At 39.3% G+C, this 26,392-nt stretch overlaps 1 protein-coding gene across 1 annotated transcript; it reads right to left on the bottom strand.

Moving 5' to 3' along the window:
* Nucleotides 1-1,006: 1,006 nt before the first annotated feature.
* Nucleotides 1,007-24,704, bottom strand: lrrcc1 (leucine rich repeat and coiled-coil centrosomal protein 1). Its single transcript, XM_087831766.1, has 19 exons — nucleotides 24,284-24,704; nucleotides 22,558-22,763; nucleotides 22,323-22,388; nucleotides 22,049-22,216; nucleotides 15,298-15,464; nucleotides 13,962-14,180; nucleotides 13,109-13,302; nucleotides 12,251-12,425; nucleotides 9,038-9,186; nucleotides 7,837-8,041; nucleotides 7,387-7,526; nucleotides 6,772-6,973; nucleotides 6,040-6,225; nucleotides 5,575-5,749; nucleotides 5,026-5,189; nucleotides 4,652-4,860; nucleotides 4,310-4,447; nucleotides 3,614-3,749; nucleotides 1,007-2,392 (listed from the first exon to the last, which is right to left on the bottom strand). Exons 1-19 carry the CDS (start codon nucleotides 24,325-24,327, stop codon nucleotides 2,282-2,284), a joined length of 3,054 nt encoding a protein of 1,017 aa, XP_087687892.1. The 5' UTR covers nucleotides 24,328-24,704; the 3' UTR covers nucleotides 1,007-2,281.
* Between the last annotated feature and the right edge of the window lie 1,688 nt (nucleotides 24,705-26,392).

Below are 26,392 nucleotides of genomic sequence, written 5' to 3'. Positions count from 1 at the left end.
TTACTTGATAAGTCATAGTAACTTAACATTCTTGTCATTTTTATTTTTTAAAATGGGGAAAAATCAACTAATCCTAACAACTAATCCTATATACAGGATTATATATAGCACCTATTTAACACAAATTACAAAAATGTTTGGACATCTGTAAAATCACAGTGAAGTGACTTTTAAATCTCATGATCCCATGGGGTTTTTTGTCATTCACAACTGAGACATTTTGTTTTATAATGACAAGTTCTAGCTTATTTTGAGTTTGATGGACGGCAGCAACATATCCCAAAAAGGACAGCACTAGGACAATAAAAGCCTGAAAAAAAATTATTTTAAAAAAAAAGAGAGAGAGAGAGAGAGAGAGAAGCCAAAGGACCATTTTACTAATTAACTAGCAACAGATCAGTAATGTGACTGGGTATAAAAAGAGAGGTGTGTCATAGAGGCAGATTTTCTCAGAAGTAAAGATAAGCAGAGGAAGAACAGGTTCACAAATATGAAAAAAAAAAAAAAAAAAAACCTGCACTACAAATTGCACAATAAATTACAATTTCAGAAAACTGTTCATCAGCATGAAATTGTGAATACTTTGAATATCTCATCATCTACAGTATGTGATAGTATCAAAAGATTCTGGGACAAGGCCAAAATTAAATATTATATGCCTGTTATCTCTGATGATATAGGGGTCCATCAGCATCAATGGCAAATTGGCAGCCTGCACCTCTGGAAATGCACTATTTATGTTGCAGGGTCTACAGATTGTAGGGCAATATACCGGAATTCCCGGACTACAGAGCGCACCTGATTAAAAGCCGCATGCTCTAATTGTAGAAAGAAAATCAATTTTGTACTTGTACAGGCCGCACCGGATTTTAAGCCGTATGCGTTTCACCTGTAATATGAGATATTTACACAGAAATATTACACGTGAGGATTTTTAACGTTTAATTTAATCCGTAAGGTAACATAAACATGGTAACATAAACGTTAACAAACATAAACATACAAAAATACATACTGCAACTGCTTTTTTCCCCTCGAACAGCGCCTGTAACACGGCTACCTTTAAGTCTACGTACGTATCGTAACACACAAATTACGTTGCTTATGGTTTTTTTACGGAACAGTGCACAAACCACATTACAACATCTCTTAACAACTGATAAAAATATATACCGTACGATATACACTACTTATCATTTTGATTGGTCTACTGTTACCAGGCAAAATGGCCGCATGAAAAAAAATATGCATTAGCCGCACGTCAGTATAATCCGCAGTGTTCACAGTGTGGGAAAAAAGTAGCGGCTTATGACCCGAAAACTACGGTATATGCTCCCATCAACATCTTTTTCTGGGAAGGCCTTGCATGTTTCAGCAAGACAATGCTAAACCAAATACTGTAGCTATTACAACAGCACGACTTCACAGTAGAGGTGTCCATGTGCCAAACTGGCCTCCAACAGTCCAGACCTTTCATCTGATACAAGACGGCCCAGGACTGTTGAGCAGTTAGAATCAGACAAGAATGGAACACCATTCTCCCAAAAGTCCAAGAACTGATCTCCTCAGTTCCCAGACATTTACAGACTGTTGCTTAAAGAAGAACGGATGCCACACAGTGGTAAACATGGCCCTAGCCCATCTTTTTTGAGATGTGTGACAATCATCAAATTGAAAATTATCCTATTTTTTTATTTCTTAAAATATTATATCTTTTCACTTGAAACAATTAATGTATTTTATTTTTTCTATTATGACTACAATATGGCTTTATGAGATGTGCAAATAATTGCATTCTGTTTTTGTTTACATTCATCACAGCACCCAAACTTTTTGGAATTAAGGTTGTATTCCTTAATTTTAAATGAAAGGAAAACCTTCTGAATTAATTTCTGTCTATCCGCCTTTCATGAGCTATCTTGGGGCATTTAGACCACAAAGCTGTAATTTAATAACCATTTCAGCCTTAAATAAAACTGCAGGTTTGCATAACATAGTGACATAACATTAAAGCAGTCAGTTTTGTGCTTTCCTGTGTTTACTTGGAACTGGAGTAGTTATGATTGTTCTTAATGTAACTCTGTATTTAAGAACACAATTTAGCTTCTTTCTATCTGAAATAACCACAAACTGTTAAATCATTATGTCTCATTAGCCTTTTGTGGTCTCTGGTTAGAAACAGAAAACAAAAATAAGATCAAAAAAGAATTTATTGAAGAAATAATACAGTACTAAAATACAACTTACTCTAAAACAAAAATACAAAAAACCCCGTTATTCGTTAAAAGTCTTTTAGTACACTGCTGAGACGTTTCATTTTCTCTTCCATGATTCTCTTGTTAGTTTCTGTCTCCTCCAGGAGCTGCCGCATCTCCTCCTCCACTTCAAATACCTGAGGAAGAAGCACAGACAGACAACATCAGCAGCAGAAACACAAACTGCTTTTCAAAATATTTGAAGCATTTTATTAACCATGTCTTGGTGGGTAAAATGCAATTAAAACCAGGCTATGACCAGAGCACACATTGGCAACATATGACCAGAGGGCCAGAACTGGTCGCTGAACCATCTCAACCCGGCCCTGGGTGTCTTAAAAGGAAAAATAAACAATCCAATAAAAAAAGGAAATGGCATATTTTATGTATCAATTTTATCTATTATGTATATTTTATGTTGAGATGAATAAGTCTAATACGTCTGTAAATGGTAAATGGCCTGTATTTGTATAGTGCTTTACTTAGTCCCTATGGACCCTAAAGCGCTTTACACTATATTCAGTGACCGAGACTGTCCGGGGCTCGAACCGGCAACCTTCCGATTACAAGATGAACTGCCAACTCTTGAGCCACAATCGCCCCCAATAATACCATTTAGTAAGACTCCAAATGAATGTGTGACACACAAACAACCCTTTTCTGTGCACTACAGCCCTTTTTACTCATATTTTTCTGGGGGGAGGGGGGGGGGGGGGTGTCAAGATTTACTTTACTGTCATTCAGCACTACTTCAAAGATGTAATGCAGAACAAAACTATGTTGCACAAGCTCACTTCTTGGTTTTTGGACTGAGGTCCCATTCTTATTTGTAATGTGTACAAAAATCCATGCACTATCATTCAATGCTGTGTGTACCATGTTTACATCAAAGTGCAGCACTTTACTTACTTTATTTTAGACAACATAGCCCTCTGAAGTAAACCCACCCCTTGACTGGAGGTATGACAAAAGAAAACACTCTTTACTTTAAAACATTTTCCTCGTCATTATTTTTTAATCTAACGTTGTCACAGTCACTTTTATTTTGTCCAGAAAAAGTGATGAATGTCATCAGCTGTTGCATAACAACAAACCGTTACAGTATGAGAAGAATTTCAGTTTTTCAGTGACTGAATCTACCCCATAATTTATAATGAATTATGAATCCAACAGTGAAGCAAGCGACTAAAGTCTGTTACGAAATGCTTCCGTTGCAGCCTCTCTTACACCTTATTTTTGAACTGTCACAGAGGAGGCGAACCAACGCTTGCGTTCCCCTTTCTCATACCAAGATATAGCAGTTTCTTTCTTCCACTTTGGAGAAAAAAACATTTGTGGGAAAGCTGCCCACATTTTACCTTCTGACTAGCCTCTTCTATCTTTTGGTGTTTTTCATTAGCAAGTCCCAGAAGCTCAGCTTGATGGGCAGCCTGGACGGACTCCAGCTGTCGACGGAAAGCATCGTCCAGGCAGTGTAATTTCTCTAGTGCAGCTCTGCGGAACAGACCAACACAAACGTGACAGGTTGCGTAAGGAGTGGTACTTTGGATGCTCTCCAAATGCTGCCTTGGGAAAAATATATGTCTGCGTTTTTGATGGTGAAGGGCCACAGGTATAAAGTACTAACACAGGAAGTGCAGCCTTATGTGATCATTTATTTACAACAAAAGCATTCACCTTGACTTGCTTTATGAGGAAAAGACTCAAACACTTTCCTAATCCTGATATGACATCTGAGACTTTTTAAGTACCATAACATTACAGTTTCATAAGGGCTTTGTTAAAAACTACTTCTTACTGGTGCAAAATTTACAAAGCTATATATCATCTTTCTTCTGACTTCTTCCCAGCAGGCAGGCAAACATCAAACACACAACAATCAATGATAGAAACCAAACAACAGCACTCTAGGCACCAAGAAAGGCACATAAAATGCATTTCAACATGCCTGACCCAAGAGAGTGAACCAGCAGCAGTGCAAAAGTATCACTGAAAGTCCCTGATAAGGGCAGTCTCTGAACAACAGGGAGAGAATAACTTGATATTTAACATACCTGTGTGCTTCCGTTGCCTTTTCTCTTTCTTCCAGCAGCAAGCGCTCCCTGGAATCAAAGTTCTCCTTCATATGCTTCACCTGGCTCTCCAGCCGAGTGAGCAAGTCTGCCTTCTCCTGCCACTTCTTAGTGGATTCACTAAAAAAATGAAAGACACAAAGCATAAAACATACTGGTTTAGAAACAGCTTAAAACTTTAATGTCTGATCATCTTCGGGTCGGCAGTAGCAGTCTAACATTGGAACTTGTTTGATTTAAACACAATTGTTACCCTAAAATGTCAGAAAGTACTCTGCCTAAGGCAGGTCCTTTTCCTTTTTGTGGTTATGCTGGGGTACTTGCCTGTAAACTCTTTTGACCTGCTCGAGCTCTGCCTCCTTGTCTTCCAGCTGCTGCTTCAGTTCCTCCTTGCGCAGGCTCAGATGTTCCACTCGCTCTTTCAGTTCAGCCTGCTGGGTTGTTTCCTCCTCCAGCTGCTCTTGAAGCCTCTTCTGAGCCTTTGCTGCCTCCTCCTTCAGCCTTCGGATCTGATCATCACGCTCCTGCAAGGACTACAAAGCAGTGACTGATAATGAGAAACTGCATGTTAATATGAATAAATGCATAAATGATTACAAAGCACAACAATGACGGTTAAAACTCAAAAGTTTTGTTTTGTTGTTGTTTTGCTTGGAGTTTGAGCCCTCTGGCTTGAGTAATACAAGTTCTCAACCTACTTCTTTGAGTCTGCGAATGGTTTCCATCTGGTCGTCCATGATTTTGGCTTTGATTCTAAGAGTATCATTGTCCTTCTCGTTCTGTTTCCTTTGAGCCTCCAACTCAGCACTCAGCACCTCTATCCTGGCCTCTAAACGACCACGGTCCTGAGCCAAAGACGCTCCTGGAAAAGAATAACCCATCAAAATTTCGCTTTAATTCCCTATGTAAACACATGTGGAAGACAAACGTTAAGAGAGATATAAAAAATAAAGCTGGCCCGGTGTTTTCTAATTGTGCATCTGGGCTATAACCACTAGATGGCAGACGTTTACCTGATAAAAATTTAAATCAGCACGTACTGTATTGAGCCTCTTTTTAAATTACCTCTAAGGTGGAAATCTCCAAAATTTTATGAGTTAAGCACAAGTCAGTGCATTAGATTGGCTCCAGGGAGGACCCGCACCACTGATTGCCAATAAACAGCTAAAACTGCATTATCAGCTTTTTCTGTGCACTGCAGGGCAGACTCAAGGTGCAAAACAAGTACTCTCCTGAATTTTTCCCACCTTGCTGAGCGAGCTCCTGGCCCCAAATCCTCCTCTCTACCTTGAGGCCGTCTATCACCGACTCCTGAGCCATGAGCTGAGACAACAGTCTAGCCTTATCTTTCTTAAGCAACTCTAGCTGCAGGCCAAGACGCCGGCCCTGTCCTACCTCTGCGTCCAAGGAATGCAGACGGCTCTGGCAGAGAGAGACAGACAGTATTAATGATCAATGGCCATCTGTCATGGATGGCAGATGGGAAGGCAGCTGGACCATTCAGTATTCATGATGTCTCAAAGTAGTCAGTCTCCTACAGGACCAGGGTTAACATGTTTTTGAAAAGGCAGTGACTGATGAATCTGTGCCCATGCTATCTCACATGAAGTCATATTTCAATATTTTAAATCCTGCAATCTGGGCTCAAATCCAGTTGAAATGCTGGAATAAAAATCACCCACATCTCCCTCTCTTACTGCAACGCTGCACACCTTTAGATGAGTGACAGCGTCTCTCTTGACTTTGATGAGGTCAGAGATGTGGCTCTTCTGTTCTTTGACCAAAACAGTGAGCTCCTGCACTAGAGAGCTTGATTTCCTCTGCCTCTCTTGGGACTTGGCCAGGGTTGCCTTGAGCTCCATCAGCTCTGCAGTCATCTGATCACACGCCTCCTTTACCTACAGAAAAAAGTGAGAGTGCGGAACTGAATGTTAATAAGAAATCTTGGGAGTTAACCAAAGTGTAGGTCCGAGCATTACCTGACACTTTAATCGGTCAGAACAGTTTCAGAGCCATGGCTTTACAGAAACACGTGGCCAGCAATAGCTTTTTCACACTTTTCTCAAAGGTCAAAAGTTTGGGTGACTAAGAGCAGAAATTTGTGCAAGCAGTAGCAATCAAAAATGAGATTACATTTTTGAACATTCTGAATGGATTCGAGCCCAATCCTTTTGTAAGCTTCTGTCCATGTGGCAGTCAAAGACTACTTGTCCAGAGGCAAAAGATCCTAATTCAATACCAGTTTTCCCCATCGTGCTGGAAAAAAAAACCCCATCAGCCAAGTCTCTCCCAACTGAGTGAAATCAAGTTCAATCATTTCACTTTTTAGTGTTCAAAGTAATCATTTATCAGCTGGACTGCTCAGAGATTGTAGTGTAAAATTCAGGGCAACATTACAGTGATTATAGGCCATCTGGATGGCAGGGGTCCATCTTTTAGCAGACCTCAGAGAAGCGAGCAGCCTCGATGGTTAGCGCCATGCGGAACTCGTCCTCCAGAGCAGTGTACTGTTTCCTGCCCTCTGCCAGCTTCTCCTGCAGCTCCGCCTCCCTGTGGCTGTGCCTTTCTTCCACTGATGCCACTTCCTTCGCCACAGCATCACGAAAATCTGCCCCACCGGGTTGTAACCGCAACTCTAGTTGTTTTCTGTAGGAAGGATGAAGCAAACGAGGATAAGGCATTAGCCTCGACTGTGTCCTCAACAGAAACTCTAAAGGCATGTAACTGCTTATTGTAATCTGTTTTTGCATTTGCATCTTTTTTTGCATTTGCATCCAATATTTAATTTAGATGCAAATTTCTAAATTAAACAACATTAGATATTAGAACCCGTTGAAACTTGGCATTAAATCAGGTACCTTGGGGGGTTCGTGACAAATAAGCAATAATAAAACTTTTCCAGATTTCTAAGCATTTTATAATATTTTAAAATTTATGAGAAATGTTGCATTTATCTAGGATCACACTGCTCATGAGAAGCAACTCTTTTACAGAAATGGTTTCCATGGCATCTAAAGATGAACTTTATATTTAGCAGGGGTTCTTCTTCTTAGATGTACCTGTGCTCTTGTTCCCTGGCTGCCAGCAGTTCATGCAGCTGCTGCAGTTTGTCTTTGTGCTGTCGTACTGACGCTCTCTGGATGTCCAACTCTCTCTTCAGAGCTGCTGCCTTGTTCTGCAGCTCCTGTTGCCTTTTTATCTGAGGAAGGTCAGCACATGTTTTATAAAAGCCTGTCAGAGCTGAATGACCTCTCTGTGCTAAATCCTTTTATCTATCTGAATGTATTCACTCCAGGCTGGATCAGTGAACTAATGCGTTGTTACAATCAAAAATTAGAGCGATAAGGGGAGCTCAGTGGCAGGTAATTGAATGTGGCAGAAGCAGTGTGATAAACTTGCTTTGATGGGAGAAAAACTGTATGTCGAGCATCGATTAGCACCGCCTGACTGAATATACCTTATCTTTATCAACATGATTTGTTCTAGGGGAAATAAGCGAACATCTGTACCTCTTCAGCCTGCTGGTGAGCCCTAAGCGCTTCTCCGTGGGAAACGCTTTCCTCCAGTCTATGCAGTGCAGTTTTGTGCTGCTCCTCACAGCTGCGGGCCTGCTCCAGCTGCTGGGTTAGGGATTGACACCTCCCCTCCAGCTCCTCAAGACGAGCCTGCAGCTCAGAGTGCCCTGATCGCTCTTTCAGCAGCAATTCTTTCAGTCTGGACGGGGAGAAAAATACAATAAGGGTGTCCAAGAGAAGCTGCGGTAATACCCTGAATTTCTCTTTTCACTTTATATAGAAATTGGTACCAGAAAGCACTCCCCAATTCTGTGATGCCCTTGGCTGTCCTTCCATAGTGTCAAATATGTGATAGCTTTTGAAATTGAAGAACTCTAACACTATAGTATAGTCAAAATCTTATCTCATGGGAGAGACAATGGAAGTAGAAATGGAAATGAGGCACACAGGGGACAACTAAGAAACTACAAAACAGTAGAAGCAGCTCACGCACAGTAGTCCACTATTAAAATGTGCTTTGATGAGTCACTGTAATCTGTCTCTCGCTGAGCATGGACGGCAACAGTAACAGCCGTGTTCAGTGTCATTAGAAAGTGACAGTTAAGATTGATTTGTGTAATACTGCTGACATATGCGCGTCATCGGGCCTCTAATTACAACCATAATGCAGATTTATCTAAGCAGGATGTGGTGCCAGCGAAGACCGTACAGAGCAGAAGTAAAATGGCCTTGTGGCAGCAGAGATAGGAATATTTAATCAAAGCCTCTGGAAATTTAAATGTTAGGTATATAATCAGGATGGCTGCGTCGCTTAATGATCTTTATACTAAATAGCTTTATTATCGCAGACAACTGCAGGCATACTTGAAAGGTTTTTGGTGTAATGGAGCCAAAATGTGAGCATGATTTCTAAAGAGACTATGGCACCGTGATAGTGAGACATTTTAATGGTGGGATGGATACTCATTGTTCAACAATGAGACACGCAGCAGGCCTTGGTCTCAAGAGAGCCAATACAAAAGATGAAGAGAGTAGAAACAGATGAGGATCCATTATGAAGCTGACAACTAAAATCCACAGAGAAGAGTTCAATTATCGCTTTTTTCCAGCATGATATCTGCTTTAGAGCTGCCTAACAGATTCAAGTGGAGGTTTGTGATGAAAGGCGTCCACGGTAAACGTGCCTCCCTCTTACCTGTCTGTAGTGTGCAGGGCCATGCTCTGAAGGTCCTTTTCCTCGCTGACCTTGGTCTGCAGGCACTTGAGCTCCTCTGTTAGCTTTCTCACAGCTTGTTCTGCCTTCCAGCGTCTTTCCCGTTCCTGGTCACGCTCCTCCACAATCGTCTGAGCAGAACACATACACAAAGCATGAATTCCAAGAGTAAACACACACTGAACGCTTAAAAAAAAAAAAGAAAAAAAAAAAAGGTGTCATTATTTTTTCTTTAAGTTGAAATATCAATTTCTTCTTACAGCTCAAGTGTTTTTTACAGTTTTATTTAAAGCATCTCGTTGTTTTTGTAGGAACAATGAAAACAACAGTGAGGATTTTTACCCCCCCTGTATAAACAAGTGAGTACCCCCCAAAAAATATTATTAGGAATAAAAAATATTTCCACCATTTTTCTCTCGTGTTACATCTGCTTTGAGGATAAATCCAATATTAGAAATTATTGCATGGGATACGTGCCAGAAACAAAAGGCTGTGATGTCCAAAAAAACATTAAAGAACAACTACCATCTGCCAATAAACATGGAGGACATGACACTGCTTTTTTTTTTTTTTTTTTTAATAATATGCTCTGAATGGGCAGATCAAATAAAAGAGTTGTTTGGCCACAGTGGCAGCAGATATGCTCGATGCATATGAATCACAGTTTTTCAGGAAGAGACCCTGAAAGAGTCTGTGAATTATGACTGTAGAAATATTATGACTGGTGTTGCTTTGCTGCCTCAGGATTGGGGAGTTTGCAGGAATTGATTGAACTCTGAATTCTGCTTGAAGATAACAGACGAGTGTTTGTCCAAAAGTTGAAGTAAAAGTTGACCCGTCAGCAGGATAAAGAATGGCAGACAAAGAACAAGAAGCACAGATTTAAATCATTTCAGATGTTGGGGGCATTTGAAGCACACAGTATAAGTATGAAAAATCCTTAATCTCTTGCAATAGAATGAATTTTACATGGAGGTTGTCAAATAATATCAGCAAACTAATGTAAGAGACTTGTAGAGAACTACACGAAATGCCTACAAGAAGTTTGTTCTGTTACTTTGACAGAAGAATGTTGGATCTGTTGATATTTTTGTTGAATAAATGATTGAAAAAATAGAAACTTTCTTTGTGGAAAAAAGGAATGGAATGTTTACTTACCACAACAAAAAGCCAAGAGTTTCACTAAATGTACTGAAATTAAATAACAGATGAAGGCTTGAACTCTAGGCTACTGGCTTGAACTCTATTTTGCGCGTAATTTAACAAAGTTACCACAAAGAAGTTATTGACATCACAAAGATAAAGTCAAGGTTACTGAAACAAAGCTCTCAGAAACAAAGAGCAAAACATGAAAAACCTTCTGTTTACTGTGGTCCTATTTCTGCTGTCACCTTCTAGAAGCATGATCCATTTATTCGATTCCTGCATTTTTTTTTGTTTACACAAATGTTTCTGCAAACACACCAATTTACTCTCCTTTTGAATGGGGACAGGACCGTTTCTATTTTACAGTCACTCAATAAAAACAGAAGCAGCTAGGTGACTAGTCCATCGTGTACTGTGATGGCATGCCACACATTGTAAGCTCCACACCTCACCACCAGTTGATTCACCTTAGTTTAATTTACAGTCACTACTTTAAAATATTCTACTTATTGTTCAATATTGTTTCTTTATTAAATGCATTTATTTTTCAATCACACCTTCCAATGTTTATATGGCGTGCACTAGGGATGGGTACCGGTGTCCGGTGCCATGATGGCACCGGTTCTGACAAACGGTGGTAACCAGACCGAAAAGCAGCGCACATTTCGGTGCTTTTTTTTCCTGAGCTGTGATACACTTTAGATTCTAGCCAATCATTTTACGTTTCCGAGGATAGTAGGCGGGTCCAGCTACGTACGTTCTTTTAGAGGAGAGCTACAGATTAAAAATGCCCAAGGCGAAGCGGACAAAAGTCTGGCTGTACTTCACAGCAAAATATGCAAACTCAGCAACCTGCAACAAGTGCTTTAAGCTGATTCTGTGACACTGTCAAAGGAGGTAACACCTCAAATCCGATTAAACAAATGCGCGGTATTTGATAGCTTGCTGCGAGACCTCACACCGTGCATATCTACTGCGGGTGTGGTGCCTGTTATCGGACCCGGAGCCCTGCTAGTGTAGCAGAAATGATGACGGATGATGATGGCAGCAGCAGCCGTTCTTCTCTGCGTGAGTAGCTTCATGTTGTTCGTGTGTAATTTACGTTGAGTACGCTAACCACGTTATTACATTAATGCATGTAAGGTGAACTAGCAAACACCGTCGTAGTTACATGCGGCTGTCTTCTTGTTTGATGGCAGATACTCCCTTCACCCTGGCCAAAAAGGCTAAAATGACCAAAGAAAAAGTGGAAAACAGTTAAACATGAGAGGTTTTTGGACAAAGTTTGTGTTTTTTCCATTGTTTAAGCACCGCTTCCAGCCAAGAGTGATACCATATGTGCCCCATAGCTGCAGAAAAGGCTAACATTGTTATCTTTTTACAAAAAAACAGCTAAACATGAGGTTTTTGGACCAATTTTGTGTTCTCCATTCTTTAAGCACCGGTTTGAGCACCGTTTAAGCACCGGCACCGTTTCAAAAGTACTGGTTTGGCACCGGTATCGGATAAAACCTAAACGATACCCATCCCTAGCGTGCACACATATTAACCTTGCAAGGTCAAAGTTCTGTTTTATGTTATATTAATACATCTTTCTTTGTTTGAGTTACCTGGGAGTTGGCTTCTCCTCCTGTCCTGCAAAAGGTGTGGCAAAGGGCTGGTAGACCTGAAGTACCACTGACAGCCTAATTGGATTGCACCACATGCTTCATGGCCTGGGGGGTGTTTCATGTTTGTTTAATTGTTTTGTATTAGTTGGTTATATGGCAGCCATCTTGTTTTCCCCCGTGTGTGTCATTTGGTTTAGCTAAACCAGTATTTAAGTTCCCCATGTGTCATTTCAGCAGGTCAGTTTATCTTATGTTTGTTTGAGGTTTTGTTAATTATTATCTTGAGTTTAGTCTATTGAGTTGACCTCTTTTATTGGTCTGGCTGTTTAAGTTTTGGCTTTGTTAAATATATTTTCATATTTTTGGGTCAATAAACCCCCCTTTTTGAATTAAAACACCTGTGTCCTTTATGCTTTACTGCTTGGTCCCTGACATGTACCCTGTAGGTTTCCTCCTCTTCAGTGGATCTGGTTTTCATATCGCCTGAGGCCTTAGCTGCTCTCAAAGGTCCTTTCCTTGTTGGCCTCACTGCCTCTGCACTCCCTGTGCTACCAGCCTTCGTCCTGGATCCAACGGCAGACTTTGAAGCCCTCCGTTTATGATTCTCCTGATCGCTGCACATAAAACAAATCACAAGTATTAAACTGGCTGTAAAATAGATTCTAAACAACCCTCCAGCTAAGGTCAAAGCAGAAAATTTACTGAGTTTTATAGGGAAGCAAAGTCTGAACAACTTTGAAGTAATATTTCAAAGTAACCTTTTTTTGATGAGGGCTATTGTGAGATTACTTAAGTTAAATTTCTGAATCTTAAGCACATGTCATTAGTGGATGATGAAGTAAGATGAGGGGGTTGACCAGAGAAGCGTGGCCATTAATCATGCGAGTGAGCTGCCGGCGGTAATTTCTAACACAGAGGAGAAAAGTCTATAACATATCATCTCTCTGAGGACAATTTATCACCCCCTCTCAAGTGGGAGGTAAAAGGATTTTCCCTAATCAAGATACCTGATAATATTAAGTTGATGCATGATGAACAATATGGAAAAACCCATTACTGCATATTGTTTGGTGAATGTATGAATGTGATTATCATTGCTTAGAGGTACACTCTCTGATTTTCATGTAGTGTCCACCAGTGCTGAAAATGTCTTCACATAGTTTAGGTTCATCAAGTTTTAGGCTTTGCTGAGTTGGATCTTAGCTGCTATAACAAAATCAGGGAGTCCAAATGTAAACATGATGGCATTTTAAAGCAGCTAACATGACACCAGAAATCTCTTTTGGTGCAGAATCACCTCTCTGATCTCTTGGTCTCTTTGGTGGTTGTCGACGATGTTACGCTGTCATGGTATTTGGGAATTCTCGTCTGCCTCCTGTTTTCCTTCCCGCTGTCACATTCACTTTCTGAAGTGCGGTCTGTGTCCCGCTTGGCTTTCCGTACTATCACCACAGAATGGGCAGATCTTCTGGATTTATTATCTGCAGGGTTCTGGGTAAATAACAAAGAAATACTTAAAAGTTTTTTTTGTCACCCCCCGGTTCCTTATATTTTTCTAGGAAATATAAAAAAGTGGGAAATATGTACACCAACATCAGTTAACACAAATGGCCCATAAGGCAAAAACAGAGTTTTTACAGTTTGAAGCTGTGATCAGACTCTTTTCAGATGGTGGATCAAATATGAATATACTTTTTTTGGGGACAAGATCCCCAACATCAGTGGCTGAAATCCTGCCCGAAACCATGATAGAGCCTCCACTGTGTTTAACAGATAGGCTACTTACAGCTGGGAGGGGTAAAAAGTACAAGAAAGCCTGGCTCATTATAAGCAAAATATAAAGAGCAGAGGGGTGATTTAGGACTTTTGCACACTACTTTATTTGGGGATAAATCACCATTTAAGAGCCAAATGTGTAAAAATTAATTTATGTAAAGATGACTTCAAAATATTGCCATGAATAATTTATATTGAACAAATAACTTCAAAGTGCAGTAGATTTAGAGAACATCAATTACATTAGCATTTAGTACAACTTTTTCTTTCCCACCTTTTCCTACTTTCACTATTTAAAAAGAAGCCAAAAAACAAAACAAAAAAACCAAGAAGGCACATATGCGCAAAAAATTAATCTTCAAAAAGGTGTACACCTGCTGGATGAGCTGGGACATCTGGTGCTCCAGTTTCCTGATTCGCTCTTCATTAACGGGGTCTCCTTTATCAGTCACAGTGGAGCGAACCGGCTGTGTGCGCGGAGGTTCTGGTTGTGTGACTGGGTCTGTGATTACTTCTGAGGTAGCACTCCTCTGACGAAACTGGGTCAGCAGCTGGTCAATGCGGGGTGTGGTGAGAGGAGCATCGCCTCTGACCTGCAATGGAAACTTTCACTTTTATTTCAGAGTTTCCAAATGCAAAAGTGTGGTTTCGAATTATAATGTATTTACAGGACTTCATTGCAGAGACGGAAAAGAGTTAATAACGGCAAGCAAAATGGCTTCTACTGCTGTTTGTTTTCCTGTAGAAAAACAGACAGAAACTGCCATCTGGTGCAATGAATATGCAAAGTAGTATATTGTAAAGCAACCAAACTTTCATCATCCCAGTATACATAAATTCATTATGTTCCAATAATTCAGTGACAACCGGGAAATCTATTTGGCTCGATGATATTCCTCGTTGCAGCGAAGCAGACCTACATAATTAGGTCTTCTATGAGCAAAGCTGTGTAATTATGATATTTTGTCTTAGATTAATACAAAGTGTTTGTGTGAGGTTTCTCCCGGTGAACCAGTTTCCCCGATGGTACAAAGACGTGCATTAATTGTTGACTTTAAATTGGACAAAGGTAAAGATGTGAATGGTTGTCTGTCTGTTCTCTGATGGACTGGTGATCTGTACACTGCATCCTGCCCTACGACAGCTGATGGGATAGATGGAATTTGTGTTTTTGCATAACTAACCACCCTTTACTCTTCTGTAAATAGTACGTGCTTTATTTAATTTTTTCTGTGCTTCTTAATCTATTATTCTATTTTATTTATTTATTTATTTTATTTATTTGTGTGTAGTGAACCCGAAAAGTAAGAACCTCATTGCTCAACATACCCACAGTTATTTGTGGTGTATATGACAATAAAATTCTCGGTTCTTCGTTCTTTTGTATCAGGAGCCCAGGATTTTAATACGCTGCCTATCAGGCAGTTGAGCATCACTCATGCAATAAGTGGAAACTGTTCTACAACTTTCTTGTTTTCATGCGTCTCACATTCTGTTGCGTTATGAAAGCTGTAAATTAATTGTTGGGAAATAACTTTATGCTCCATTTGACTTGTTTGTGTCAGTTGCAAAAAAGCAAACATATTGCGAGAGACTTTCCGGTCAAATAAAACAGGATTTAATAACAAAAGTCCCTAAAGCATGGTGAGTATATCTAAACAAATAAAAGAACTACACTGGAATTGATAGTAGCTTAGCATAAAAAATTACCGCTTCATTGTGACTTGTGTCAGATGAGAGTAGGAGGTCCACGTAATCTTCTAGACCGGGGATATCACAGAGACTACTGAGACTTTGAGGTGATCGGTTTCCCAGTCGGTTTAGGCCATCCAGAACAGAGACCTGCGGCAGTGACTGCAAAACAATCTCCCTGTAACCTGCAGTAAGATAGGAACGCAGGTGTATCAGAGAAACCTGTCGAGGCTAGAACTGCCTGATTGCCATGAGCCTCTTATTCAGTAATGTCACATCAGTGGTGCATATGACCTTCATGAAAGATCAAATAATTACGTCTGAATGAATAACCTTTGTGCGTCACCTTCACATGCACTATTGATGTACCCTATTTAATAGGTAGTGAGCACAACTTATGCAAGTACATCTACGCATACAGACAGCAAGAGTTGCATGAGTGCCTTCTCGTATTTAACAACATGAAAAGAGACGCCTTCAACAACTAGTGCTGTGAATTAATCATTAACTGAAAGATATGGATAATGGGTGCAAAGGATCACTGAAAAGCTTTTTACATTAATTTAACTGCAGCCAATCCAATTAATGAAGAAGCCAAATATAAGATAAACATAGAGATTAAAAGATCACAGTCATTACTAATAGCGGCTGTCAGTTTGACTGATATTCACTGGACTTTCATTACAGGGGGAGTTTTAAATCAGTCATTCTGCAAAATTGGAAAAAATATCCTCTAAAACTGCTGTTAATAGCTGATATGCTGGGTGCTATTATTAAAGTTTGATCCAACTGCAGTTGGAAAATATGAATTAAATTGTTTATCTTATACATATATATATATATATATATATATATATATATATATATATATATATTTTAGGGGTGCAACAATACTCGTATCGATATTGAACCGTTCGATACAGTGCTTTCAGTTCGGTACGCATATGTATCGAACAATACAACATTTTTAATTTATTTGATCAACTTTCCTTCTGATGGTGCTGTCTGTGTTGAGCGCTCAGTGGATCTGCGCTCGACAGTGCAGCCTAGGCGGAGTAGTCGAACGCAGATTCACTGAGCGCAGGGCAAGCTAGCGAGACAGAAGTTAAGCTCTCCTTGCAACATGGCAAATTGAACCTCCCCTACTCTCATTAAGATCTGGCGTTTGGAACTATTTTGGTTTTCATGTGACGTATGACCCTGAAGGTAGGCGCGTCATAGACTAAAGTAAAACAGTATGTCAGATGTGCCAGCAATGCTCAATTACATGGGTGGGAACTAGTGCAGGGCTCGCAAAATCGCTAGCCCGACGTCCCGGGGCTAGCGATTTTTCCAGTCGGGCTACCAAAATCTAACTCAACCCTGCCCGTCAGGCTATCGTAGGAAGGAAAATATATGTCTATGCTTTTGCATTCTTTCGCCAATGTAGCTGAGTAATTATGTCATTGGCATCGGTGAGCCACTGTCAATATGTGACATATTGAAATCGCGTTTGAATTTGCGATTGCTTTTTGCTTTCACTTTCATTTTGCGATCGCGAACGCTGTGTAGAGAGCAGCAGTACTGATTGGTGAGTGACGATTAATTGCGCACCAATTCCTCTGACATCGTCTTATCACTCATTGGCTTACTATTCAAACGCGACAAGTGAAATCTCTCGCTGCAAGCTTAGACATGTGAGAGGTTGAGTGCGCAAAGAATCGCTGACCGTTCTGTAAGTGCGTGTGTTAAAGCAGCAGGATTTACGCTGGTATTTTAGTTCTGCTCAGCCAAATAAGACAGGTCAGGGTGAAGAAGGGGCAGCCAAAGAAAAGCTTACCACAAAACGGAAAAGTTATGACAAATCAGACTATGAGGCAAAAAGAAAGCGCAGGTTTTTTGGTTTCATGGACAAAAGAATTTCTGTGGCTGGAATATGACAAGCTAAATAACATAATGTCTGCCGGGTGTGTTGTGAGTTTCATTTGATTTCTGAGTCGACAAGCGCCTTTGTTACTGGGACCAGTCATTTTAAGAAAGACCCCATCAGAAATGCATTATTGCCCAGTCTGCAGTATCTTTCCCAGAACAAACAGCAATTGCAAAAAAACATACTAAAAATAAACCAAGCACAACAAGAACTCCTGAAAAAGCTGTTTAGAACAGCGTGCTATATTGCAAAGAGTGAACTATATTGGCAAAATTTAGCAGTCTTTGCAAACTTCAAAAAGCAAATGGCCTAGATCTTGGTTCCACTTGCCTCTTACCCGTGATTTCAGTGGAAATTTCAGATTCAGGATCTGACACAGACTGATTCATGTTCTACACAGTTCTTACAAGTTCATAGAAATTTCTGTTCAATTTGAACCAAGTATTTGAGTTGATGGTTGTAATTTTTATACAGTTGCTGTGATTTGTATTTTAACAATTTTTTTGATTAATTTTTGTTTCCGTTACAATATTATACTTTAATGTATAATATTGTAAAGGAAACAAAACATAAAAAAAATAGCTTTCTTTTTTATTCGGGCTACTAAAATTTATTTTCGGGCTACCAAAAACTGAAGAATGCCTGCCCAAAGGGCTACCAGAGATTTTGAAATTTTGCGAGGCTTGTAGTGTGTTAGCGCAGTTAGCTCGTTAACGTGTTGACGCTGTCCAGCCCCACACACGGGGCAATCCGCGGTAGCTCGTTAACGGAGATTTGCCGTGTTGTGGCCTTAACCTCATTTTAGATTAAGGCTGACAGCACTAGTGGGAACACAACGAATATGACTGCACATTTACCCGATGGCATCCTAGTGCAAAGACAAGTGGAAGCAGACAAAAACAACAAGCACGCATACAAACTTTACCCGAGTCATTTAGACAGCCGTTAGCACATGATTCTCCTTATGGGGACCTGATATGTTTAATATGCTGCTGAGGATATAGCCCAGAAGAAGCGTATAGTATAGCTTTTATTTTGGAAAGAGCCATTTCTTTGTAATAAACTCTCTTTTCCAAAGATGAGTGATTCCTCAATCAGATACAGGGCTCGCAAAATCGCTAGCCCGACGTCCCGGGGCTAGCGATTTTTCCAGTCGGGCTGCCCTGCTCTGCTCGTCGGCCTATCGTAGGAAGGAAAAATATATGTCAATGCTTTTGCATTCTTTCGGAAATGTAGCTGGGTAATTATGTCATTGGCATCGGTGAGCCACTGTCAATATGTGACATATTGAAATCGCGTTTGAATTTGCGCTTGTTTTTTGCTTTCACTTTGCAATCGCGCGAACTGTGTATAGAGAGCGACAGCACTGATTGGTGAGTGATGATAATTTGCGCACCAATTCCTCTGACATCGTCTTATCAATCGTTAGCTTACTATGCAAACATGACAAGTGAAATCTCCCGCAGCAAGCTTAAACATGTGAGAGGTTGATCGCGCAGAGAATCGCTGAGCGTTATGTGAGTGCGTGTGTAAAAGCAGCAGGATATATATTTTAGTTCTGCTGAGCCAAATAAGACAGGTCAGGGTGAAGAAGTGACAGCCAAAGAAAAGCTTACCACAAAACGGAAAAGTTATGACAAATCAGACTATAAGGCAAAAAGAAAGTGCAGCTTTATGGTTTCATGGACAAAAGAATTTCTGTGGCTGCAATATGACGAGCTAAATAACCAGGGCTGCACATAAGTGGTCCACAGGTGCGCATTCGCTGTCAAAATAAAAAACGCGCACAAGATAAGAAGTTGCAACGCGTGTTTGCGTACATAAGATTTTCTGGAGGAGGACAGACATTTGTTTAGAACTCTTAAAGATGTCGAAAAAGCTCCTTTAAGCAATTACTTTGGTGTTCCTCCACCTCCAAAGAAATGTCAGAAGGATTCCAAACCACAAAAGAAGCGCGTATTCTCGGAAAAGTGGTTGCAGGAGGTGAGCTGGCTTCAAACAAATGATGAACGCACAGAGATGTGGTGCAGAATGTGCCGTGAAAATTTAATAAATGACAAATTAAAAAAGCATGAACATTTTTTTTGTATCGAAAAAATATTGAACCGTGACACCAAAGTATCGAACCGAACCGAACCGTGAATTTTGTGTATCGTTGCACCCCTTATATATATATATATATATATATATATATATATATATATATATATATATATATATATATATATATATATATATATATATATATATATATATATATACACACATATATATACACATATATATACACACACATACATATATATACATATATACATATACATATATACATATATATATATATATATATATATATATGTATATGTGTATATATGTGTATATGTATATATATATATATATATATATATAATTCGCTGAATTTTGCTTTTTGCAAATTCAGCGAACTGACATACTAGCATTTGATGCGGAAATGCTCAAAATAAAGTGTAATCCAAAGAAGCGATCTTTAAGACCTGGAAAAAAGTTACAATTCCAACTTTTCATCTCCTCTCACCCCTGCCATCAGAGACCCTGGCCTTGTTACCACAGTCAATCTGCAGTAAACATCACATCATAGTCTTTGGTTCACCACAACAGGAAACCTCATTAGTGCTTATCTCCATCAATAAAGCCAAAATATCATACCCCCTGGAGTCCCATCTGCACTCTAATCTTCCTTCTTACAAAACTAAACACAAATCTGAAGTTAGCCTAACTCTGCCCAGGAGCACACAACAGAGACACAACCATAAAGCACAACTAACAGAGTATTATTACAAAATGAACATCTTACAATAATAATAATGACAATAATAATCTTTTATAGTAGCTGATGTGATGATTTCTCACTGACTTGTGAGATTAGATGGTTGACATTCCATTTAAGTGCCCTCATTATGTTTCCTGGGATTTTTCCATTCCTTCAGTGTGTTATAGGACTTTGTTGGTACATGTTAAATGTCTGCAAAGTGTCAAAGGGAGTTTTTCTTCCCCTATTCTTCTGAATTTATATCCATTCTTTGCTACTTAGCAAACACCTTGTTGACAGTCCAGACTTTCATCTACATCACTATGTGATACATGCAAAATGCCTGACAAAAGGTAAATTTGGGATGTTCTTAAACAAAGAATGAACAGCTACCAAGCAGCTTGCCAGATGCTTTTCTTACTCAAAACAATGACCTAAGGCATTAGGAGAGACTGGACTTCTTTGTCCAAGGTGTATTTGATGTCCTATCCACTTTAGAAAACCTCCAGGGCCAACAGAGAGACACCTCCCTGCCCTCTTTGCTCTGGAAGGTGTTCCAACGAGCATCTTTTCAATAGCTGTCCAAAAGCCTTTAGAGGCAAGCACTATTGCTGGTGCCATGACCAGGTCTTCAAGGTAAATGCTTTTAGAAACACCAGATGCAACCATCTGCCAATGACTATCACCTTTATAAGAATTGGAGAGAAATCTCGCCCCTAAGCTGAAACTGCCACCTTGGTTAAGCAGCCGAAGTTCTCAGTCCAGATTATACTATCAAAACTGCAGCCAGACGTGACCACTGTATCCACATTCACCAAGGAAGTGATTATGCTGGAAATAATAGTACTCTGGGAACATCATATGGATGAGGAAATTGAAAGCATGTCAAGTGAATGCGTGCTGAAGGAAAGGCAGGTGATCCCGCTGACAAAAGGAGGACCATTAAATCAGCTGCCAAAACCACAGAGAGAGCAACTATGTGGCTTTCAATTACGAGGGTGGATTTGTGGACAATTCCTTGTGGGACACAAGCTGGGATCAGACCAACCTCAACTAGCTCACCCCACTGTTGTAACACCTGAAAAAGCACCTAAAAAAAGCTTCCACAAGATATGTTTCATCTAGCTAACTAACATACACTTGGACAACAATGACAACACAGCATTTGTAGATATTTAAAACTTTAAATTTGACACTAAATGTATGCAATATGAGTAAGCTAATTTAGTATGAATTACAGACTACAGTTTTATCACTACTTAAGTGACAAATTTACTTTGCAACAGTGAGCTCCTATTGGCAAAATAAGTCCCAAAGTCATTTCCTGTATACTGCTGGTTCCATTAAAAAACACATACACACACGCAAACATTTTTTTTTAAAATGCAAAAAAGACTGAACAAATTGCGTAAAAAATAAATATATGGAAGACTGGCATATTTTTCCGCTTGAGGAGCAAATCTCACACGCACCATTAGGGCGCTTCTCTAATATAGCCATTTACATTGATGTCAGTGAAAACGTATTGCTGCACTTGCTGGGCGTACGTTATTACACATTCAGTGTAGCTACAGGTTCATACTAAAAATGAAAGGAACAGAAACAAATGAATTCAGAGGGAAACAGCTCAAATATACAAGTACAATGACTTTCAATGCTGAGTTAATGCCCTTTTAGATAAACCATGTTTTCAATGTGTTGTGTTTTAATGAAAATTCCATCCCAACAAACATAAGCCTTCTTGTTTGGTTCTCCTACATCAGGCCAGTGCATTTACACATCTGATAGGTCAACATGTACAGCTATCACATCAATCAGCTGCTTGATACAACTGCACTCCAATACAGAAGTGGTCACAGCCTCTATCAGCTGAGGTGTCTGCTGGCCTTGTGGTTCAGATAAGATATTGAATACATATAACAAAGCTTCTGGCTTGTTTGTTGCTTCCGTTCTCTCTGCATTTTAAATCTGTATTTCTACAATCACTGTTGACCCTCTGAATATTGTTAAGTACCAGTTTTTTGTTATAGATGTGAACAGGGCTCCTGTCTATGAGTGTTAAGGTTTCCTACCTGGTGACCTACAGACAGGGTTGTCTCTGCCATCCTGACTTAAAGTCACCTCTCTTAACCCTTGTATTCCCAGAAGGCACTGCAGGAGGTGATCAATGCTGTCCAGGTAGTTGCTATGGAGACTGAGGTGTTTCAGCTTGTACTTCGTGCCATGGAGATACAACAAGCCTAATGAAGGCATGAAGAATTGACAGCATTGAAGCATCATTCCCTTGTTAGCATTCTCATTTGGGTGCAGAAAAAGAAAACACTGTTCAGGCAAAATTCAACTCACCGCTGAGATCATTTATCTGATTGTAGGACAAGTTTAATCTCGTTAAATTCACAAGCCCATTCAGTGCTGGAGTGAAGGGAGAGGACATTAACAACTGAGTGATTTTACAGCTCATAGAGCAGTGACAGCAATGTCAGGGTAAACACAAGATCCACTAATAAAGAATTATTACTTGGAGAACTCACAGAGAGCAGAGGCATTTATTATCTCTGTTAAATGGTGACTAAAGACTCACCTTCAACCTTGGTGATTAAGTTGCAGGATAAATTTAAAGTCCTCAGGGAAGTGAGGGAACTCAGACCCTCAATCTTAGAAATGCAATTGGAGGAAAGGTCTAAGTGTCGCAGGTGCCAAGCTGAGGTCAGGCCCTCGATCCTCGGGATGTGATTGCAGTGCAGATTAAGTGACGCTACAGTGGGTATCAGGGGAATATCTAGCAAGCTAGAAAGAGGGCAACAAGGTCAGATTCACAGCGGAAGGTAAAACTTTGTGCAAATAAGTACATGTTCTGAAGATAAATGTGTACCAACTAATGACTATTATAACAATAACAATACATTTGTTAATTTATTTAATCAATTGCTTAACAGTTTACTTTAAATGATGTAAAATCTCCTCTGAAAATTCTAAAAACTCAATCCAAGTGTTTAAAACTTAGAGGGTATTTAGTTTTCAATGACATTAAAGACAATTCTCATATTTTACTACAAAGAAAATATTCCAGATAAGCAACCTCTTGTGGACTACTAAAAACGTGGCATTTATGCAAATACAGTTTCTGTTGCCTAAGTGTCTCTCAGTTGACTGATGATTCTACTTGTACTTCTACTATTCTCTCCGTATTCACGAGTTATAGTCTTTACGCAAACTGTGAGAACTGAAAAAGCAATCAAACATGAAATACTAGAAATCAAACAGAATAACTGGCAAGTGCTGACGGCGAATAAATTAAGAAAAATCAAGCCCTCTGGTTACAGCTTTTCAGCTAAGAGGATAGGTCTCTGTTATTAAAATATTTTTGGGTTTGGATTTTCAGTCTGTCATACTCCCGTCAGTCACTGTATTAGTTACACCTGTCCTACTGCTATTTAACACAAATATTTACTCAGCCAATCACATTCCAGTAGGGCTCGAGGAAAGTGAGGATAGAGTTCATACATGGTCACCAGACCTGAACAACAGAATATTGGAGATATGATGAGGATCTGTACATCTGCAACATTTCAATATGGACCAAAATATTCACAATGAATTAAGAGAAAATGCATCTTACCCTGTAATGAAAAGGTGTGCCTATTACAGTGACTAGAAAGTTCATATTATATACAGAAGATGGGAATTTAGAACTAATTTAAAACTGACGACCACATAGCCCTTTTTTTATTTGCACTTGTTTGTCTGCATATTGCAAGACAGTGATATTGAATTCTTGGTAGCAAAGCTTTTGTCCACCTAACATACAGTCTTTTTAAAATCTGTAGTCACTAGATAATGAAGTAGATGACACTAATAACCTATATAGGCCTTTTCTCCACAGTGCTTAACTTATCTAGGCTTTACTTTAGATAAATAAAATTTTTGTGTTACTTCATTTCGCAATTCAACATTATTTATAGCATTCTTTGTCTGCACTTGCAGGAATGTATCACCTTATTTTATCTTATCTAGAATCAGATCTATACAATTGAAGAATGGTACTGATGTCAACAAAATGTTATTCATATGTTATTCACACGTGTCATTCTCATACAGCAATGAGTTATAGTTTACTTTGTATGGGGTCTTATTGTTCCATATAAACATCACGTTTATTAGCAGATTAAAATTGTAACGTAAAGCTCGTCATGAAGTAGGTAAATATTCATGCCAGACTTAATCGGTTCGTCAGTGGTACATAGTAGTCCCTTATTGGCTGATGTAATGTAAATTTTGATACATTAGTTGTGAATAGGTAACTTTACCTTGTTATGTTCTTGTCAATAAGACTCAGCTCCTTGCCTGCCATAACGACGACATGTAGCTGTCCCACCGCTACGCGTAAAGTCTGCTAACTAACAAAATAAACCAAGGAAACGCTACCGACATCAGGCTAAACACGTAGAAAACTCGCTAAAAAAAAAAGTCGACGAACACATCCTCTGAACAATCCTGCTAAGTTACCCAGCAGGCTAGCCAAAGTTTAGCGACTACCGAGCGGCCTGAAAGGAGTCAAACTTATTATAGGCCATCAACAGAGAACAACTGCAACTTCTGGGAGAGCCCAAAAGCCTTTCGTACTTCATTTTCTAACAAAGTGTTGTAAATTTATTGTTCGTTGGAGTTCAGTTGAACTAACCGCTTCTCGCATCATACTTCCTGTTTACTAGACGTCGCTAACGGGCACATCCGGGACAGCTTCTTTGCTCCGCCCACCTCTAGAAACGTAACATGTTCTCTTCACTCATTAGTACATTTCAATTTCTATTTTTAATCATCTTAACCTGCTGCACATCCTTTCAGCTTGATCCCTCTTCCTACCCAATCAATACAAGTCCTTTTCTCATTCCTTAGTGTCCTGTCTCAAATACAACTCGCTATATGCCTTTTCCTTTGCCCAGGATGCATTAGAGTCACATCTTTAAATATTTCTGAAGTTTTATCAAAGAAGGAAAGCAAAGCTAAACTAAACTAAATCTGAAGCACTGGTGTTTGGCATGTCAGGGAATTAATCAGGAATGGTTTATAATATCACAGTGTACACTGTGATATTTGTAATACACTCAGTTAAAAGTGTAAATGAATACAATTAATACACATGTGAGAAATTTCATACACTTAATTATGTGAAAGTGATAAATGACAGCCAGAGTGAAATACACCAACTCTGACCATGTAAAACAAATAGAAGAACATAAAGCTGATGACAGTTGACAGTTTTTGCAATTCTGGAATTATTCATGGAGCAATAATTTAAATACAGATTTCTCCTTTCAGGCTTGCATCGCCAAAGTTATAATTAATAAAACTTCCTACATTAGCACCATCCTTGACTTATAGCCCTGTGAAACAATGCTTTCTCTAAGTTGAGTATCTTCGCTCAACTATGGCTAATCACAGATGTATTATAAAGATCCTGACCCCTATTATACTCATAATTTATCCAGCAGCTCTGCAGGCCGGTGATTGATTCAGTTCATCTCACAGTGAGCATTGTCCATATTAGAGACGCTGCATGACTGATCACTGTACTCACTGGCTGCTTGCCAGCAACGATAGAACCAATTATACCTGCAACCCAGCCAATGGCCCTCCTTAACCTGTGAAAATGATGATCTGGTGCTAATGAAGTGAGTGAATTAGAAATCCCATCTGTTGATGCTTCGGCACCTTATCTCTCATTGGCTGCAGTTTTCAAGGTCACAGTAATAAAAAATTTTAAAAGATAGAGGGGAGGAATAATCTCAAAGCCAATTAGGAATCAGTACTGATACACAAGGGTGCTGTAATTAAAGCCGACTGGAGAATTTTAGCATCATTCTGCACCTTTGTTTTCATCTTATTACTCCCATTTGTTTTGAAAATTGTTTGAGGCTGGCGTAAAAGGTTACAGAGAAGTAAAGCTTCAGGCTTTGGCACAAGCTTGGAAAAGGTTAATAAGAGTGCCTCCCTGATGCTTTGAGCTGAACACTATCATTTTATTTCCATGTACAAAGTGAGTTTAGCAGGACATTAGGATATATTTTTAATCACATGGCTGGAGCTAAATATTGTTCTCACAACAGATGCTGATTTTTTTGTTTTGTTTCCATCTTCAGAAATTATTGGAAAATATCCTTCTCAGTTAACAAAATCCTGACTACACATTGATAATTAATTGAAGCAATTAAATAATTATATGGAAAGACCTCTCAATTCTCATGTTTGAGAAACTGGAAGAATGAAAAGATTATACCAGTTATACACTGTTAATTACTGGAAAAATCTTTTCAGTTGTAAATACACTGAAAAGACTGGTTGCCATCTGTTGTGACCAAGTGGGGATCAAATGTTCACTGACAATTTAGCTGTATATAAATATGATTGATATTGTT

The sequence above is a fragment of the Neolamprologus brichardi genome, chromosome 18 (genome assembly GCF_056152115.1).
Source record: "Neolamprologus brichardi isolate AB-2024 chromosome 18, ASM5615211v1, whole genome shotgun sequence".
Lineage (NCBI taxonomy): Eukaryota > Metazoa > Chordata > Actinopteri > Cichliformes > Cichlidae > Neolamprologus > Neolamprologus brichardi.
The sequence above is the reverse complement of the archived record's forward strand: the minus strand, read 5'-3'. Positions and strand labels throughout refer to the sequence as shown.

Coding starts and splice junctions, on each gene's coding strand:
- lrrcc1 (XM_087831766.1), bottom strand. CDS start 24,327: ATGGCAGGCAAGGAGCTGAGTCTTATTGACAAGAACATAACAAG. Junction 22,764..24,283: donor ATTGACAAGAACATAACAAG/GTAAAGTTACCT, acceptor CCCTCTTTCTAG/CTTGCTAGATATTCCCCTGA. Junction 9,187..12,250: donor AAGAGGAGGAAACCTACAGG/GTACATGTCAGG, acceptor TGTTCTGCTCAG/ACGATTGTGGAGGAGCGTGA.